The sequence below is a fragment of the Brienomyrus brachyistius genome, chromosome 16, assembly GCF_023856365.1.
Source record: "Brienomyrus brachyistius isolate T26 chromosome 16, BBRACH_0.4, whole genome shotgun sequence".
In the NCBI taxonomy this organism is placed as follows: Eukaryota; Metazoa; Chordata; class Actinopteri; order Osteoglossiformes; family Mormyridae; genus Brienomyrus; species Brienomyrus brachyistius.
The window spans coordinates 19,959,393-19,978,815 of NC_064548.1; the positions used below are offsets into that span (position 1 = coordinate 19,959,393).

At 38.8% G+C, this 19,423-nt stretch overlaps 1 protein-coding gene and 1 long non-coding RNA gene across 51 annotated transcripts in view; one reads left to right on the forward strand and one right to left on the reverse strand.

The window, feature by feature from the left end:
* The window catches only part of LOC125709420 (uncharacterized), a 57,198-nt gene that overhangs the window by 2,422 nt on the left and 35,353 nt on the right, over positions 1 to 19,423 (forward strand). For 26 of the 50 annotated variants that reach the window (XM_048977819.1, XM_048977833.1, XM_048977815.1 and 23 more), the window contains exons 4-8: positions 2,603 to 2,899; positions 3,008 to 3,253; positions 9,877 to 10,173; positions 10,285 to 10,530; positions 17,817 to 18,110. In XM_048977819.1, coding sequence (XP_048833776.1) covers positions 2,603 to 2,899; positions 3,008 to 3,253; positions 9,877 to 10,173; positions 10,285 to 10,530; positions 17,817 to 18,110 — 1,380 coding nt within the window. Of the gene's footprint in view, positions 1 to 2,602; positions 2,900 to 3,007; positions 3,254 to 9,876; positions 10,174 to 10,284; positions 10,531 to 10,620; positions 10,711 to 16,692; positions 16,990 to 17,113; positions 17,360 to 17,816; positions 18,111 to 18,579; positions 18,670 to 19,423 lie in introns of all 50 variants that reach the window. The other 24 variants (XM_048977835.1, XM_048977846.1, XM_048977847.1 and 21 more) reach the window with 14 other exon arrangements.
* Positions 17,113 to 18,405, reverse strand: LOC125709448 (uncharacterized). Its single transcript, XR_007382699.1, has 2 exons — positions 18,269 to 18,405; positions 17,113 to 17,144 (listed from the first exon to the last, which is right to left on the reverse strand). It is a non-coding gene; the product is annotated as an uncharacterized LOC125709448 (long non-coding RNA).

Genomic DNA, 19,423 nt, shown 5'->3' on the forward strand with positions numbered 1-19,423 from the left:
TCACTCAGAAATACTCTTATATTTTAGTTTTATTGTACTATATGGTGTGTGTATGTACTAAAGTAAAATTGTATTTGTTCCATAGGTGGCCGTGGTCGAATGATCCAAGGTGTTTTTTCAGAAATTTGTGTAGCAGCTGTGTAGCAATTTTATGCTGCAAGAAAAAAGATAAGATCATTAATTTGAATTAAAACATACTGGTGGATATGGTTTTAAACTAAACTGAATTCATGTCCTGGTCCATAGCAGTAGGCGAAATGTACGTACGTAATGGTTATTATCGATAGAGGTGTCTTACTACAATAACCATGACTTTCAGAAAAGTTGTTTTTTTAACTTTTTAAGGAATGTCATCATTTGCAAAATTAATATACTTTTTACAGTTCATTAAAATACATTTATGATTTTTTTCCCCCATTGGTAACTTTTTCTGGTGTAAATGGATTTTTATTTTTAATTTGTTTATAGAAAAGCTTTCACAATGGCACGAATCGCACTTTTCTCTAATTAGTGCAAACTTCCTGTTATATTTGCAATCGCAGGAAGAAAAATGCATGTTGTGTAGGGACTAGTTTGCTGTGTCTGCAGACGTCTTCCTATTAACACGATAATTGAAAGTCTTTGACAGATCTTTTTAAAATTTTACTGGCACACGAACTGGAACTGATCAAATTTTGAGACGGATCGCCCCAAAATCGAAGCAGCGCCTCATAGTGATATCTTAAAAGGGCAGTTTCGGAAACTTGATCCCATTAACGCAAAAACTTATTTGCCATACTTTTGCAAACTTTGCAGACACATTCTGCCGGTCATTAACGGGGAATGATCGAACTTTGAGACAAATCGCAGTAAAACTGAAACGGCACCCCTTAGTGGCAGGAATAGGAAAGGTGAAAGCAGATGAAATTTGACCGTATGCATGTGATAAGTATTGGATGGATCTTGTTATTGCGTCATAAATAAATTATATACTGTATGAAGTTCTACAAGGGATTTCATTTTGAGGCATATTTCCCAAAATATTAAGCAGCAGTACTATGTGGCAGGAACAGAAGGAAAGGACAGTTACAGAAATCACATGGTCACATGAGCACAGTGACTCTGCTTAGAGTACCAGTCAAAACTTTGGACACACTAACCCTTAAAAAGGTGTACTTGTACTTTTCTCTATAATTTAGAAAATGCATCAATATTTTAAATGAATGCATTGCTTTTAAAAATTATTTTAATAAAATTACCTTTAGGGTTTCTATCATGTTTCAATTCATTAAAACAAATATTTTCCTTTAATATCACTGCGTAAGTATGGGAGTATTTCACATTGTCACAAAACAAAAAGGTGGTTTTACGTTGGGCAAAGTGTGATGGCATACCACAGCGGCATTAACGCTGTGCATGAGGAGGAGGAAACGCACAGGCGCTATTCTGGATGATGGCCGGACAGCTAGAGCAGGAAAAACCACCCTAAGTGCAGTCAATTCATGTTCATTAAATTATCATTAGAACAGAGAGCTTTTTAATATCTTTTGTCCTTGTAACTGCTAAATACACTCATTATTAAAGCCATAAAGTTGTCTGCCTGTTACATTAGAGTCTTCACTGAATATGTGAAACAACATTACACATGAGATGTAATACCACCAAACATATAGGGGGCAGTATTGACTGTTTCATATAGACTGTTTAATATGTACTATTCTACATTGTCACAATTGAGATAAAGAACTTCTTCATAACTATACTGTAGTTCTTCAGTTTACCATTTTCACATCATATTTTTATGCTATAAGGGTGAATGTCGAGCGGAAGAGGAATTGTCTCTTTCCTGACCATGATGATTTCTCTTACTGCCCCCTGCTGGACATAACTTTTAATCACTCTGCCAGCTATGGGATTTGAATTAGACAAATGTAGTGCAATGTAGAACAATGTAGAACAATTTAGGTCTTTAAGTCACAAAGGCAATTAATTATACTCAGTGACAAAAAAAATGAAGCACCCAAAAGTAATGTTCCGATTTGGATGTAATTGGTACGCGTACAGACCAGCGATGGGTGTGTAAATGATTCGATTTGCATGGAGCTGGCACGTCTACTCACCAAACACAAAGGATGCCTCATAGGCGCATTAGACAGCATTACCAGACCTTGACGGAGTTTGTTAGGGGTCACGTTGAGGGTGGGTGGTCGTATGGTGCAATTCCTGTACATATATATATTTACTGGTACCCCACTGAACAGTAAAGGTAGCAGCTCCTGACGGCATTAAACTATGTTTAAAAAACTGCTACCTCCTTTTAAAGTATAGGACAGTCATTTTGATAGCATAAATCCTTAGACTAATGTCCATTCAAAAGTATGGGTAGGATTTTTTGGCAAAAGAACAAAATATCACCAGATATAACTGAAAATTGTTTCTATAAGGTAGCATATTATGGGGATAATGTCAGAACTTTTTTGAATTTCCACCTACCTGAAGTCAATATCCCTAAATGTGTATGTCTGTAGCGGTGTTATTTATTACCTTAAACTTAAGAGCTTTGACATATTCAATTACAAATCTGATTTTCTGTGGCTCTCTGATGTCTTTGCTACTGCTGCAGGGAGGGAAGTGAAAGAGGTCTTTGGAAGAGTAGGAGGAGAAGTTACACTGATTCCTAAGGTGGAGAAGCTCATCACCAGCATCACATGGAAAAACGGCCTGAACAAGGCAGCAGAGTGGGACAGAAATTCAAACATTGATTATTATACCAGATGTAAGTCTGCTGGACCAAGGTGTCGACTGAATACTACAACTGGGGAGCTTACAATTATGCAGTTAACGCTGAATGAAGAACTGGATTTATCTCCTGAAATAAATGAAATTGCAGCTCAGTCATTTTTTTCAGTTATTGTACTTGGTAAGTAAGATATTTATTTTAGGTCAGTTTTATTCTGTATACTTATCCATGTTTCAGTAATGAGTTTTGCTTTTTTTCATTTAATGGTGTCTTTACACCGATCTACAGAACCAGTGTCCAAACCCAGTGTCAGGCAAACCTGTGACAATAACCAGTGTACTTTGGTCTGTGAGGGAGAGAGCACCACATATACCAAGTACTCCTGGAAGGAGAACAATGAGATGGTAGCAGATGATACCACAACACTCCATGTTCAGAAGAGTGATAAGCTGGATAAAATCTACACGTGTGTGATCAGTAACCCTGTGAGTTCGGAGGAGAGTGACCCTGTCAAGGAATCGGATTTATTTCCAGGTCAGTCACTCAGAAATACTCTTATATTTTAGTTTTATTGTACTATATGGTGTGTGTATGTACTAAAGTAAAATTGTATTTGTTCCATAGGTGGCCGTGGTCGAATGATCCAAGGTGTTTTTTCAGAAATTTGTGTAGCAGCTGTGTAGCAATTTTATGCTGCAAGAAAAAAGATAAGATCATTAATTTGAATTAAAACATACTGGTGGATATGGTTTTAAACTAAACTGAATTCATGTCCTGGTCCATAGCAGTAGGCGAAATGTACGTACGTAATGGTTATTATCGATAGAGGTGTCTTACTACAATAACCATGACTTTCAGAAAAGTTGTTTTTTTTAACTTTTTAAGGAATGTCATCATTTGCAAAATTAATATACTTTTTACAGTTCATTAAAATACATTTATGACTTTTTTCCCCCATTGGTAACTTTTTCTGGTGTAAATGGATTTTTATTTTTAATTTGTTTATAGAAAAGCTTTCACAATGGCACGAATCGCACTTTTCTCTAATTAGTGCAAACTTCCTGTTATATTTGCAATCGCAGGAAGAAAAATGCATGTTGTGTAGGGACTAGTTTGCTGTGTCTGCAGACGTCTTCCTATTAACACGATAACTGAAAGTCTTTGACAGATCTTTTTAAAATTTTACTGGCACATGAACTGGAACTGATCAAATTTTGAGACGGATCGCCCAAAAATCGAAGCAGCGCCTCATAGTGATATCTTAAAGGGGCAGTTTCGGAAACTTGATCCCATTAACGCAAAAACTTATTTGCCATACTTTTGCAAACTTTGCAGACACATTCTGCCGGTCATGAACGGGGAATGATCGAACTTTGAGACAAATCGCAGTAAAACTGAAACGGCACCCCTTAGTGGCAGGAATAGGAAAGGTGAAAGCAGATGAAATTTGACCGTATGCATGTGATAAGTATTGGATGGATCTTGTTATTGCGTCATAAATAAATTATATACTGTATGAAGTTCTACAAGGGATTTCATTTTGAGGCATATTTCCCAAAATATTAAGCAGCAGTACTATGTGGCAGGAACAGAAGGAAAGGATAGTTACAGAAATCACATGGTCACATGAGCACAGTGACTCTGCTTAGAGTACCAGTCAAAACTTTGGACACACTAACCCTTAAAAAGGTGTACTTGTACTTTTCTCTATAATTTAGAAAATGCATCAATATTTTAAATCAATGCATTGCTTTTAAAAATTATTTTAATAAAATTACCTTTAGGGTTTCTATCATGTTTCAATTCATTAAAACAAATATTTTCCTTTAATATCACTGCGTAAGTATGGGAGTATTTCACATTGTCACAAAACAAAAAGGTGGTTTTACGTTGGGCAAAGTGTGATGGCATACCACAGCGGCATTAACGCTGTGCATGAGGAGGAGGAAACGCACAGGCGCTATTCTGGATGACGGCCGGACAGCTAGAGCAGGAAAAACCACCCTAAGTGCAGTCAATTCATGTTCATTAAATTATCATTAGAACAGAGAGCTTTTTAATATCTTTTGTCCTTGTAACTGCTAAATACACTCATTATTAAAGCCATAAAGTTGTCTGCCTGTTACATTAGAGTCTTCACTGAATATGTGAAACAACATTACACATGAGATGTAATACCACCAAACATATAGGGGGCAGTATTGACTGTTTCATATAGACTGTTTAATATGTACTATTCTACATTGTCACAATTGAGATAAAGAACTTCTTCATAACTATACTGTAGTTCTTCAGTTTACCATTTTCACATCATATTTTTATGCTATAAGGGTGAATGTCGAGCGGAAGAGGAATTGTCTCTTTCCTGACCATGATGATTTCTCTTACTGCCCCCTGCTGGACATAACTTTTAATCACTCTGCCAGCTATGGGATTTGAAACAGTGACCTACCGATCACACAGCCACACCTCTCTGTTTATTCTTTTGTATTCATCTGAAATTCCATATTTACGAAGTTGAAATGGAACTTAATTTAAATTTATTTATTTAACATAATTTTTTTATCCAAAGTGATGTACAGTTGGAAAATTTAGTGTCAACTATTCTCAGTATTTGGGGTTATGGGCCCAACATGGACATTCTGACCATGGGATTTGAACCAGTAACCTTCTGATCACAAGCACAGAGTTCTGACCTGCTGAGCCACACTACCCCCTTGTAGCAGAACATATTAGTCATGAAAAAGTAAAAAAAAAATCACAAGATTAAAAAACATGTGAAACACTTATTCCAAACACCAGGAACATCTCATAACACAGATGAGACCAGGTTCCTGCCAATATCCTTTTAGCAATGCACATCTCTGTGGGTCCATGCAGGTTATTAAAGCTCTGCGGCATGTAGCAGGGTGTCAGATAGTACCTATATGAAAGAATCTACAGTGAGTAATACAGACACTCAAGGAACAACTGAACCAGTCATGCAAAGGTTTGACATGAAAACTAAACATGGACCACAAAGGGGAGTAGTTATGGTGAGGAGACACCATGAAAAAGGCAGAGAAGGACAAACATGAATCCATAATGGTGAAAAATAGCAAACAGTGATCTCTCATTGTTTCTCTGCAGGTGTGACCAAGCGGCAGATGAGGACACATAAGGGATAACCAAAAACGAAAGCAAATGAATTTACCAAACAGTGGTCAGAATGTAAATTGCAAGACAATGTAAATTTGTAAATATTGTTCATTTATTTCTTATGTTTATTATTAGGGGAATCCTTGTTTTTTGTACTTTGTAATGCATTTTTCTTAAATTTTCGCAGAATCAAATTGAGTTTGAGGGCCTTTTAACTTCCAAAGTTTACATGATGGTTGATGTTATAGTTACTCAGTATGTTGCGCCTACGAGGCGTCAGTTATAAAATTCCCTACCCTGATTTCACTGGAACTAAACTGCAATGTTACCATGGTGCTTAGCAGAGGTGGATAATTCAGGTCCAGAATGTAATAATCCAGTCCCAGATTTTGTTTCAACCTACCAGCTGAGTTCTCTCTTACTGTGATTCTTTATGCTGAATTGGTTGGTTGAAACAAATCTTGGTCTGGATTTTAGCTGTATAAATTATAAATCATGGGTTTCTTCATGGGGTGACATGGTGGTGCAGTGGTTAGCACTGTTGCCTCACACCTATGGGACCCCGGTTCGAGTCTCCACCTGGGTCACAAGTCTGTGGAGTTTGCATGTTCTCCCCATGTCGTCATGGGGTTTTCTCCGGGTACTCCGGTTTCCCCCCCGGAGTACCCCCCACAGTCCAAAAACATGCTGAGGCTGATTGGAGTTACTAAATTGCCCATAGGTGTGCATGTGTGAGTGTGCCGTGCGATGGGCTGGCCCCCCATTCTGGGTTGTTCCATGCCTCATGCCTATTGCTTCCGGGATAGGCTCCAGACCCCCCGCGACCTAATAGGATAAGCGGTTTGGAAAATGGATGGATGGATGGGTTTCTTCTGGGTATCATATTGGACTTATCTGTAAGATGAAGTTACTTTTCGATAAGAGTTGAAGAAATACAAAAATGTTAGGTTTTTGTACTTATTTTATGCTTTTTTTAATTTTTAGTCAATTTAAGAAACTGCACGTTACTCTTTTTAACAGTATTAACAGTTTTGCCTGCTACTGTGATATTATCCTTATTTGTTCATTTTTGGTAACATTTTACTTGAGGAGATACTTGTTCCTTTATAGTTCGTCAGTAGTTCACAAAGGTTTACAGAATTAACGGCTAATTAACAGTTAGTAACAAATATAGTAACTGCTTGAGATAATAGATGCATCACAATTCATTAATGATGAACAAACATGACATCTTTATGTAACTAAGACTTTGTTGTTAATTAATACATAACTGAGACGTTAATAGTTCATATGATATTATTTGTACCCCTCAAGTAAAATGTTACCTCATTTTCTTCTTACCATTTCCTATTTTTTATTATTTTTTGTTTTTTCTGGATGTGATGCAACCTGTTGCACTGTCATCGTCACTATGGAGCTGCATCATCAAAGAAAATAGGGGGCAACTCTAATAGCCCAAGGGCCTCTGACCGTCTCTGACCATGTATGGCACTAACATATGAAGTTTAATGTTTGAGGTTGACACATGGCTGGTGTATGTAAATGAGAATGGGAGAACATATTGAGCCTTTGAACAGGATATGATAGAAGTTGGCAGATGTGCTATTTGAAGTATGAAGAAACTCCACTGGGTTTTTCAGGTTTAATGCTATTCCACTGTATATCCATAACATTCCACCAGGGGGCGTGCAATCACATCATCATCTTCCTTATCCTGAAAACAATAATAAAATTTCCTGGCACTAACCACGTATTCCTTCATAATGCTGAGCCATAGAATGGTCCCCAATGGAACCCCTGCATTCCCACATCACAGAGAGTCTAATCTCAACATTTATAAGATTATATTTGTAGTGCTTGTAAATGTTTATAGTGCATGAGACTAAATATTGAGAAATTTCAACAGGCGCTGGTAATTTTATTCCTCATAAGAAGGATGATCTTGAAACTGGGTCAGCATTCACACATCAGATCATGACATATCTGAGTAGCCCAGAATGTCCTGAAAACAGAACCATGCAGCATATGTGACTAACTCATGTATATACCGTGTAATAAGCCTAAAAGGGATAGAAAAAAGCTCAAAAATGGATAGAGTTCAGAGGCTTAAAACTTTTTGTAGACACCTTGAAATTACTTGCCTCTTTTTACCATTTACCAATTTAAACCCTCAACAAATTTCCTATTCATTATGTATTTATTATGTTAACTTAATCTTGTATTGCACTATACGGACTATGCACGGGATCTGTTTTGACGATCTAACCCAAAGCGTAAAGCGCAACTAATATTTATGGGCGTGTCCAAATAATTTTGTAGTTTTGGGTCCTATTTTGCACCGGCAGGAAGCGCAACGCAAAGTCTTTACTGGTTTCCTAGTTTTATACCAGCGTATTCTTCATTTTCACGCCGTGGCTTGTCTTGCAGTGTCTCTTTTTATATCGCACGACTGTATGTTATATATTGCTCCTCCGCAATTCTGACGGAATTTATAGTACGTTCTCTGTTTTCTGTTTAGTTTCTGTTTCGAAGGAAACGCGTGAAGTCCTGATATTATCAGGTATTCACGGTGGTATATGTAGTAAATAAACAGATCATGGATTCATGGGCTCTCGTTTTAACTGCCTTTGTATGCTGTGTCGGAGATCTTTGTGATGGTAAGTTTATTGCCGCCTAAAACTATTTAAATATATAAAATATCCTGTTGGTATGTGTCATTTAGCTTGCCAGTTCTGCTCATTTTTATTAACTATTGATTTATTGATTCGTACCGTAATGTGTATAATATGTACTTAAAATCACTCGAACTAAGTTACCTCGTTCGTTATTTCAGGAAGCAGGAATGGATGTAATAACTTAAATTACCGATGAATTAACACTACAATGTGTCCGCTGAATATCCAAAGTGCCGTTTTTATTTATCTAGATGCTATTTCCAGCCACGCCTTGAAACGCCAGTTGCTGTTTTCGTCAGTCTGAAGACGTTATGTTAGTATCTAATTATGCGTAAATTACCAAGGAAAACCTTTTTGAAATTAAGACAGAATGAAATAGGCCTGCCTATATGTGAAACGCCTATGTGATCCCCTGCGTAGGATACGCCGTGGCTGGATATTTAGAATAAACAGGATAACGGTAGCGTTATTTTTGTTCCGCTTCATACAGAACCCCACCCAGCCAGCCACACACACACACACACACACACACACACACACACACACACACACACACCATCATGTTTTATACTTTATTAATAGTTAAAGCCTGTGATACAGTACGTAGGCTATAGTGAATCAGCACACAAAGTTAGACTGTCGTAGTCAAAAAAGTCAGAAAATAATGAACAATGTAGAACAATTTAGGTCTTTAAGTCACAAAGGCAATTAATTATACTCAGTGACAAAAAAATTAAGCACCCAAAAGTAATGTTCCGATTTGGATGTAATTGGTACGCGTGCAGACCAGCGATGGGTGTGTAAATGATTCGATTTGCATGGAGCTGGCACGTCTAGTCACCAAACACAAAGGATGCCTCATAGGCGCATTAGACAGCATTACCAGACCTTGACGGAGTTTGTTAGGGGTCACGTTGAGGGTGGGTGGTCGTATGGTGCAATTCCTGTACATATATATATTTACTGGTACCCCACTGAACAGTAAAGGTAGCAGCTCCTGACGGCATTAAACTATGTTTAAAAAACTGCTACCTCCATTTAAAGTATAGGACAGTCATTTTGATAGCATAAATCCTTAGACTAATGTCCATTCAAAAGTATGGGTAGGATTTTTTGGCAAAAGAACAAAATATCACCAGATATAACTGAAAATTGTTTCTATACGGTAGCATATTATGGGGATAATGTCAGAACCTTTTTGAATTTCCACCTACCTGAAGTCAATATCCCTAAATGTGTATGTCTGTAGCGGTGTTATTTATTACCTTAAACTTAAGAGCTTTGACATATTCAATTACAAATCTGATTTTCTGTGGCTCTCTGATGTCTTTGCTACTGCTGCAGGGAGGGAAGTGAAAGAGGTCTTCGGAAGAGTAGGAGGAGAAGTTACACTGATTCCTAAGGTGGAGAAGCTCATCACCAGCATCACATGGAAAAACGGCCTGAACAAGGCAGCAGAGTGGGACAGAAATTCAAACACTGATTATTATACCAGATGTAAGTCTGCTGGACCAAGGTGTCGACTGAATACTGCAACTGGGGAGCTTACAATTATGCAGTTAACGCTGAATGAAGAACTGGATTTATCTCCTGAAATAAATGGAATTGCAGCTCAGTCATTTTTTTCAGTTATTGTACTTGGTAAGTAAGATATTTATTTTAGGTCAGTTTTATTCTGTATACTTATCCATGTTTCAGTAATGAGTTTTGCTTTTTTTTTTCATTTAATGGTGTCTTTACACCGATCTACAGAACCAGTGTCCAAACCCAGTGTCCGGAAAACCTGTGAGAATAACCAGTGTACTTTGGTCTGTGAGGGAGAGAGCACCACATATACCAAGTACTCCTGGAAGGAGAACAATAAGATGGTAGCAGATAATACCACAACACTCCATGTTCAGAAGAGTGATAAGCTGGATAAAATCTACACGTGTGTGATCAGTAACCCTGTGAGTTCGGCGGAGAGTGACCCTGTCAAGGAATCGGATTTATTTTCAGGTCATTCACTCAGAAATACTCTTATATTTTCGTTTTATTGTACTATATGGTGTGTGTATGTACTAAAGCAAAATTGTATTTGTTCCATAGGTGGCCATGGTCGAATCATCATAGGTGTTGTTTCAGCAATTTGTGTAGCAGCTGTATGTTTTGTAATTGTTTTATGCTACAAGAAAAAAGGTAAGATCATTAATTTGTTTTAAAACATAATTTATTTTAAACTAAACTAAATTCATATCCTGGGATGTAGCAGTAGGCCAAATGTATGTGTATAATGATAGACATTGTTGTTCTTACTGGTGTCTTACAACAGTAACCATGACTTTCAGAAAAGTTTTTTTTTTTTTTACTATGGAAAGAATGTGATCATTTGCATAATTAATCTGTTTATTGCAGTATATTGAAATACATTTATGATTTGTTTTGCAAAGCTTTCACAATGACACGAATCGCACTTTTCACCCGTTAGTGTGAACGTCCTGTTAAATTTCTATTCCCAGGAAGCAAAATACATATGGTTGTGGGGACTAGTTTCGTGTCTTTGTAGACGTCTTCTTATTACTGAAAAAGCCTTTGACTTACCCATAGAAAGATTTACTTGTGCTTTTTTCTACATTTTAGAGAATGCGTCAGCATCAATATTTGAAATGAACGCATTGCTTTTTGTAAATTCTTTTAATAAAATTACCTTTAGGGTTTCTATCATGTTTCAGTTCATTATAACAAATATTTTCCTTTAATATCACTGCGTAATAATGGGAGCACTTCACATTATCACAAAACAAAAAGGTGCAGTCAATTCATGTTCATTAAATTATCATTAGAACAGAGAGCTTTTTAATATCTTTTGTCCTTGTAGCTGCTAGATACTCATTATTAAAGCCATAAAGTTGCCTGTCTGCTATGTTAGAATCTTCATCGAATAAGTCTTTGTAAAAATGTTTGAAGTAAAATCTGGGTTTATTCTTCGTTGACTGATGGTGCCAGTGTACAAGTATGTGCATGTTGAACTTATTGGAACCAGTGTTCTTATTGTAAAATAAAACTGAAATGAAATCGGACACTAAACATTTGAAAATAATTCGTGAAGTGAACTCAAAATAAAATCCATACTTACAAAAAAAACGTGTCGAACTTTAATCTGCAAAAAGTACCACCAACATCTTTTACCTTGTTTAACCAGAGTGTCTCCTCATTTCAAAGACGTTGTGGCTGCTGATCTGTCATTGATCCGGTGCTTATTGCATGTGCCACATGTGGTGCGCTCCGCTACCCGAATTTATTAAGCATGAGGATGCGCCTGTCAGGGTCAGCTCCTGTTGTCAGTCTTGTGTGTCCCTTCCCTGTTTGGCCAGCAGGCAGCGCTGGCCATCCTGTCCCTCCTGTCAGTCTTTGTGTTTTCACTGTTTCCTGTCAGCCGCATGGCTAAACGTGTCGAGCATGCAGCTCCTTACAGATCCCTTCTGTCGTGTGTTTGAATCCCACTGTCTCCATTTTTGTATTTTGTTCCCTAGTGTTTCATTGTATGTGTTTTCCTGTGTCTTCTGATTTGTATTTGGTTTTGCTTGAATTCTTTGTGTCCTGTCTGTTATTCCCCAGTGTTAGATTCTGTATTTCCTGTTTTCTTGGTTAGTTCTTGGGTTCCCCGTTCAGTTCCTTTTGAGTTAATTAGTTTTCCCAAACCTCATTAATCGCACCTGCCCCTTTGTACCCCTCTGTATTTAAGTCCCTGCCTCTGTTTCGTTCACTAGTGGTTTGTTGAATGTTCTGCTGATTGTGATTGTTAATGTTTGGTGTTTGATGCATGTTCTGCTTACAAGCCCCGTTTGTAATTAGTCTTTGTTTATCCCCATTTACTTTTGACCCCCCCGTGGTCCTTTGTTTTGTCAGTGTTTTTTCAAGACAACGCCGGATTTATACAGATTATTAACTTTTGGCCATCACAGTACATACCTCACTAATATGTTTAGGCTACTACTTATCTGTTTATTGAATTGTGGGCAGAAATAATATGTGTATAGTGGCAACAAGCCATATCTAAACTATGAGAAGCTCTGCAATGACATTCAGTTTGTTGATGTCAATTTAAATTAAACAGTCAAGTAGATTTTCTGGAAAAAATGAATCGTTTAGGTTAATCAACCAATGGATAAAAAACTCAATAGATAAAAATATAGAAAAATAGTCGTTAGTGACAGCCCTAAATAATAAGACATCAAAACTAAAAAATAACATTTAGGTAATTATGCACTGACCAATAAATTATTTTATAAAGTGACAGCTCTGTGGGTTTGGACTCAGAATACTGCTGGTTCAAATCCCGTGGCCGGTGGAGTGATGCCATCATTGGGCCCTTCAGCAAGACCCTTTACCCCAGTTGCTCCAGGGACTGACTTACTTTCTCCTCTACACTAGTTTCAGGAAGTGGCCTCCTGGGATGCTTTTCCAATTGTCCTGAAGAAGGTCCCACATATAAGCTGAGCTCTCATTGGACGCTTTTCCTTCAGTCGCTGGTCAAACTCCTCCAAAACAATTTCTACTGTGGTGTGACAGTATCACTCCGCTTCGTAGCAGGGTTCACAAACTAAGACCTTAACAGTCTTTATCTTATCATTTTCAATTTTTTATTTGCTGTTTTTTCCGCAGATGTGATGCAACCTGTAGCACTGTCACCGTCACTATGGAGATGCATCATCAAAGAAAATTGGGGGAAACTCAAATAGCCCAGGGGCCTCTGACCGTCTCTGACCATGTATGGCACCAACATATGAAGTTTAACGTTTGAGGTTGACGCATGGCTGGTGTATGTAAATGAGAATGGGGGAACATATTGTGTCTTTAAACAGGGTATGATAGAAGTTGGCAGATGTGCTATTTGGAGAATCAAGAAAAGCCTTGGCACTGGGTTTTTCAGGTTTAATGGGAGAGCGCTCACCCACCTGTGACAGGGAAAGGGTGCGGTCCGAGTGGAGACCTGAGTGACCTATTACGTGGGTTAGGTGGATGCACCAGACCTTGGGAAAGTCCGTGGTTTTGGTGGCGCCACTCTATATTGTGCGACGGGGCACAAGACAGTAGGGAAGCCGTCAGACAGCAGGGAAGCCGTCTGACAGCAGGGAAGCCGTCAGACAGCAGGGAAGCCGTCAGACAGCAGGGAAGCCGTCTGACAGCAGGGAAGCCGTCTGACAGCAGGGAAGCCGTCAGACAGCAGGGAAGCCGTCAGACAGCAGGGAAGCCGTCACCCACGGGGGCCAGACATGATGGTGAAGGCTTGATGCATCAGGGGCAGAGGGCAGAGTGGTGTGTGCACTGTGTGGCGTGTCCTGTGTGGACAGGGACAGCCTGAGACAGGCGCTGTCGTAGACACCTGACACCAGGCTGAAGGACTGTTCGGGGTTTGGTCCACTCTTGGTCCCACGGGAGTGTAAAGGCTTTGTGGTTTTTGGAGAATGCGGTAAAGGGTGTGGGGTCTCCCACGTGCAGTATCCTCAGTGAGATAAAACGATTCATGGGGTTGATTTTGCTCCACACTGTTGCATGCAGGTGCTAACAGTAAATGGAATAATGGAATAGCCCTGTGGACTGATATAGCACAAATGTGTCTGGGGAATCATGTGTTGGATCTGAGATGTGCTGGGATAAGCTTGGTAATTGTGCTTTAATAACACCAAATGTTTGGAATTACACTTGGTTCCTTTATGATTCTTTCGTCACCCAGTAACAAGGTGTCTTGTTTATTTTAGTGGTCACCCAGCAGCTGTCTGCTTTGTACAGACAGCAGCTAACTTGCAAATATTCGCACCCCCCTGAAAGGGACTCAGAGCTCGAGGGGGAGATAATGAAGAAATGTAAAAAAAATGGGGATAAGGGGAAACCATCCCCATGGCAGATTATGGAACGGGTGACTGGCCTGAGACTAAAGAAGGCTTGTAGAAATTGGAATCGTCAGACTAGGGGTAGATGGCCAAAGGAGGGCACTCTAAACATACTGGAACTAGAATGTTGTGAAACATTATTGGAAAGGAGAGGGAATGGTTGTTGTAGTAGGGGGATGTACAGGCCAGAATATTATTTTCGGTGGAAGTCTGTGGCCCTGATGAGAGCCAGGAAACCTAGAGAGCAGCTGACTGATAAGGAAAGTCGTGTAATGGTTAGCAGAGAGGAAAGGGGGGCCGATCCGACTGCTGCTGTTTCTCCACCTGTGGCTGATGCTGAGAGGAGGAAAAAGCCTAATGCAGATCTCCTGTATCTGGTTCTGCTTGAAGTGTCCCCTCTTCCACCGCTGCCACCTACACCTTGCCCTCCTCCTGCAGGGCACACTCACACACGCACTCCAATTTAACAAGTCCAATTAGCCTCAGCATATTTTTGGACTGTGGGGGGAAACTAGAGTTCACAGAGAAAACCCCATGACGATATGGGGAGAACATGCAAACTCCACACACATGTGACCCAGGCGGAGACTGGAACCTGGGACCCAGAGGTGTGAGGCAACAGTGCTAACCACTGCACCACCGTGCCGCCCCTTACAGTGCTAACCACTGCACCACCGTGCCGCCCCTCTTTCTCATCCTGAAAACAATAATAAAATTTCCTGGCACTAACCACGTATTCCTTCATAATGCTGAGCCATAGAATGGTCCCCAATGGAACCCCTGCATTCCCACGTCACAGAGTCTAATCTCAACATTTATAAGATTATGTTTGTAGTGCATGTAAACTTTTATAGTGCATGAGACTAAATATTGAAAAATTTCAACAGGCGCTAGTAGTTTTTTTCCTCATAAGATAGATGATCTTAAGACTGGGTCAGCATTCACACATCAAATTATGACATATCTGAGTAGCCCAGAATGTCCTGAAAACAGACCCAGCACTGACCAAGCACTGCTCCCCTGGCGCTGAATTAGCTGCCCCCTGCTATGTCACAGATGGGTTAAATGCAGAGGACACATTTCGTCGTTGTGCATGTACATACCATGTAATAAACCAAAAAGGGATAGAAGAACGTTCAGGGGGTTAAAACATTTTGTACATTGCCTCTTTTTACCATTTACCAATTTAAACTCTCAACAAATTTCCTATTTAGTACATATTTATTGTGTTAACTTAATCTTGTATTGTACTATACAGACTATGCACGGGATCTGTTTTAACGATCTAACCCAAAGCGGAAAGCGCAACTAATATTTATGGGCGTGTCCAAATAATTTTGTAGTTTTGGGTCCTATTTTGCACCGACAGGAAGCGCAACGCAAAGTGTCTTTACTGGTTTCCTAGTTTTATACCAGCGCATTCCTCATTTTCACGCCGTGTCTTGTCTTGCATGGTCTCTTTTTATATCGCACGACCGTATGTCATATATTGCTCCCCTCCACTTCTAACTGAATTTATTGTGCGATCTCTATTTTCTGTTTCGTTTCAGTTTCCGTTCCGAAGGAAACGCGTGAAGTCCTGATATTATCAGGTATTCACGGTGGTATATATAGTAAATAAAAAGATCATGGATTTCCGGACTCTCATTTTAACTGCCCTTGTATGCTGTGTCGGAGATCTTTGTGATGGTAAGTTCGTTATTACCTACAGTATAAGACGGCAAATATCCTGTTGCTATGTGTCATATTTCTATGTTACAGTGGAATACATCCGGTTTAGCTTACTGATTCTGTTCTGTTTTGTTAACTGAATATTGATTCATCTTAAATATTGATTTACTGATTCATACCATAATGTGTATAATCTGTACTTAAAAAAACTCGAACTAAGTGGCCTCGCCCGTTATTTCCGGAAGTATAATATTGTGACTAATTAATCAGGAATGGATGTAATAACTTAAATTACCGATGAATTAACACTACAATGTGTCCGCTGAATATCCAAAGTGCCGTTTTTATTTATCTAGATGCTATTTCCAGCCACGCCTTGAAACGCCAGTTGCTGTATTCGTCAGTCTAAAGACGTTATGTTAATATGTAATTATGCGCGAATTACCAAGGAAAACCTTTTTGTAACTAAGACAGTAGATAAACGCTGTTAGAGAATGAAATAGGCCTGCCTATATGTGAAACGCCTATGTGATCCCCTGCGTAGGATACGCGGAAAAATTCAATAAAAAAAAATCTGTTTTTCTGTGGCTCTCTGATGTCTTTGTTACTGCTGCAGGGAGGGAGGTGAAAGAGTTCTTTGGAAGAGTAGGAGGAGAAGTTACACTGATTCCTAAGTTGGAGAAGCTCATCACCAGCATCACATGGAAAAACGGCCTGAACAAGGCAGCAGAGTGGGACAGAAATTCAAACACTGATTATTATACCATATGTAAGTCTGCTGGACCAAGGTGTCGACTGAATACTACAACTGGGGAGCTTACAATTATGCATTTAAAGCTGAATGAAACACTGGATTTCTCTGCTGAGATAAATGGAATGGCAGCTCAGTCAATTTTTACAGTGATTGCAATTGGTAAGTAAGATTATTATTTTAGGTCAGTTTTATTCTGTATACTTATCCATGTTTCAGTAATGAGTATTGCTTATCTTGGTGTTTTAGCATTTTTATTTAATTGTGTCTTTACATTGATCTACAGAACCAGTGTCCAAACCCAGTGTCAGGCAAACCTGTGAGAATAACCAGTGTACTTTGGTCTGTGAGGGAGAGAGCACCACATATACCAAGTACTCCTGGAAGGAGAACAATAAGACCACAGCAGATGATAATACAACACTCCATATTCAGAAGAGTGATAAGCTGGATAAAATCTACACGTGTGTGATCAGTAACCCTGTGAGTTCGGAGGAGAGTGACCCTGTTAAGGAATCGGATTTATTTCCAGGTCAGTCACACAGAAATATTCTGTCATGGTATGTGAGTGATCAGAAAAATATGTCAGGGAAGGAGAGCAATATAGTGCAATGATGTTTTATTTTCAGACCAAAAATGGAGAGAAATGAAAGTAAGCGGGGGGAAATAGTACTTGGAATAATAACAATAGCATTTATAATATTTTTATTATTAAAGATTTATCTCAAAGAAGATTCCCTCTACCCAAAATGCAATGCCTGGTATGTGATGATGCCAGAGTTCATGAAATCAGAGGCTTTTCCATAGAAATGTAACAATGCACAATGGAACGATATTTTGAGTTTCAAATATATGCATTGCAACAATGCACCATGGCATGAAATCTGCAGACTGCAGTTCCTCTAAAGAAACACTTTGACTTGATCCTTTCCTGAAGACTTATTTCATTTGAACAAAAATCTTGTATGATGTTTTTGCTACCCATGCAGTGATGGAGGTGAAAGAGGTCTTTGGAATAGTACGAGGAGAAGTTACACTGATTCCTAAGGTGGAGAAGCTCATCACCAGCATCACATGGAAAAACGGCCTGGACAAGGCAGCAGAGTGGAACTCAGTGAATGGAACTGTTTTTTATACCATATGTAAAGTTGGACAGAGGTGTCAACTAAATTCTACAACTGGGGGGTTTCACATTAACATTTTAAAGTTGGCTGAAACACTGAATTTCACTGCTGCAATAAATGGAAATGCACCTATATCCTGTTTTTCAGTGATAATACTGGGTAGGTAAGACTATTATTCTAGAGGTCAGTTTTATTCTGTATACTTGTCTATGTTTCACTAATGAGTTTTGCTTATCTTGGTGTTTTTAGAATTTTCATTTAATTGTTTCTTTACACCGATCTACAGAACCAGTGTCCAAACCCAGTGTCCGGAAAACCTGTGACAATAACCAGTGTACTTTGGTCTGTGAGGGAGAGAGCACCACATATACCAAGTACTCCTGGAAGGAGAACAATAAGACCACAGCAGATGATAACACAACACTCCCTGTTCAGAAGAGTGATAAGCTGGATAAAATCTACACGTGTGTGATCAGTAACCCTGTGAGTTCGGCGGAGAGTGACCCTGTCATGGAAGTGGATTTATTTTCAGGTCATTCACTCAGAAATACTCTTATATTTTCGTTTTATTGTACTATATAGTGTGTGTGTGTGTGTGTACTAAAGTAAAATTGTATTTGTTCCATAGGTGGCCGTGGTCGAATGATCCTAGGTGTTGTTTCAGCAATTTATGTAGCAGCTGTATGTTATGTAATTGTTTTATGCTACAAGAAAAAAGGTAAGATCATTAATTTGTATTCAAACATACTAGTGGATATGGTTTTAAACTAACTGAATTCATGTCCTGGTCCATAGCAGTAGGCGAAATGTACGTACGTAATGGCTATTATCGATAGAGGTGTCTTACAACAGTAACCATGACTTTCAGAAAAGTTTTTTTTTTTTTACTTTTTAAGGAATGTCATCCTTTACAAAATTAATATACTTTTTACAGTTCATTAAAATACATTTATGATTTTTTTCCCCCATTGGTAACTTTTTGTAGGTGAAAATGGATTTTTATTTTTAATTTGTTTATAGAAAAGCTTTCACAATGACACGAATCGCACTTTGCTCTCATTAGTGCAAACGTCCTGTTATATTTGCAATCGCAGGAAGAGAAATGCATGTTGAGTAGGGACTAGTTTGCTGTGTCTGCAGACGTCTTCCTATTAACACGATAACTGAAAGTCTTTCACAGATATTTTAAAAATTTTACTGGCACACGAACTGGAACTGATCAAATTTTGAGACGGATCGCCCCAAAATCGAAGCAGCGCCTCATAGTGATATCTTAAAAGGGCAGTTTCGGAAACTTAATCCCATTAACGCAAAAACTTATTTGCCATACTTTTGCAAACTTTGCAGACACATTCTGCCGGTCATGAACGGGGAATGATCGAACTTTGAGACAAATCGCAGTAAAACTGAAACGGCACCCCTTAGTGGCAGGAATAGGAAAGGTGAAAGCAGATGAAATTTGACCGTATGCA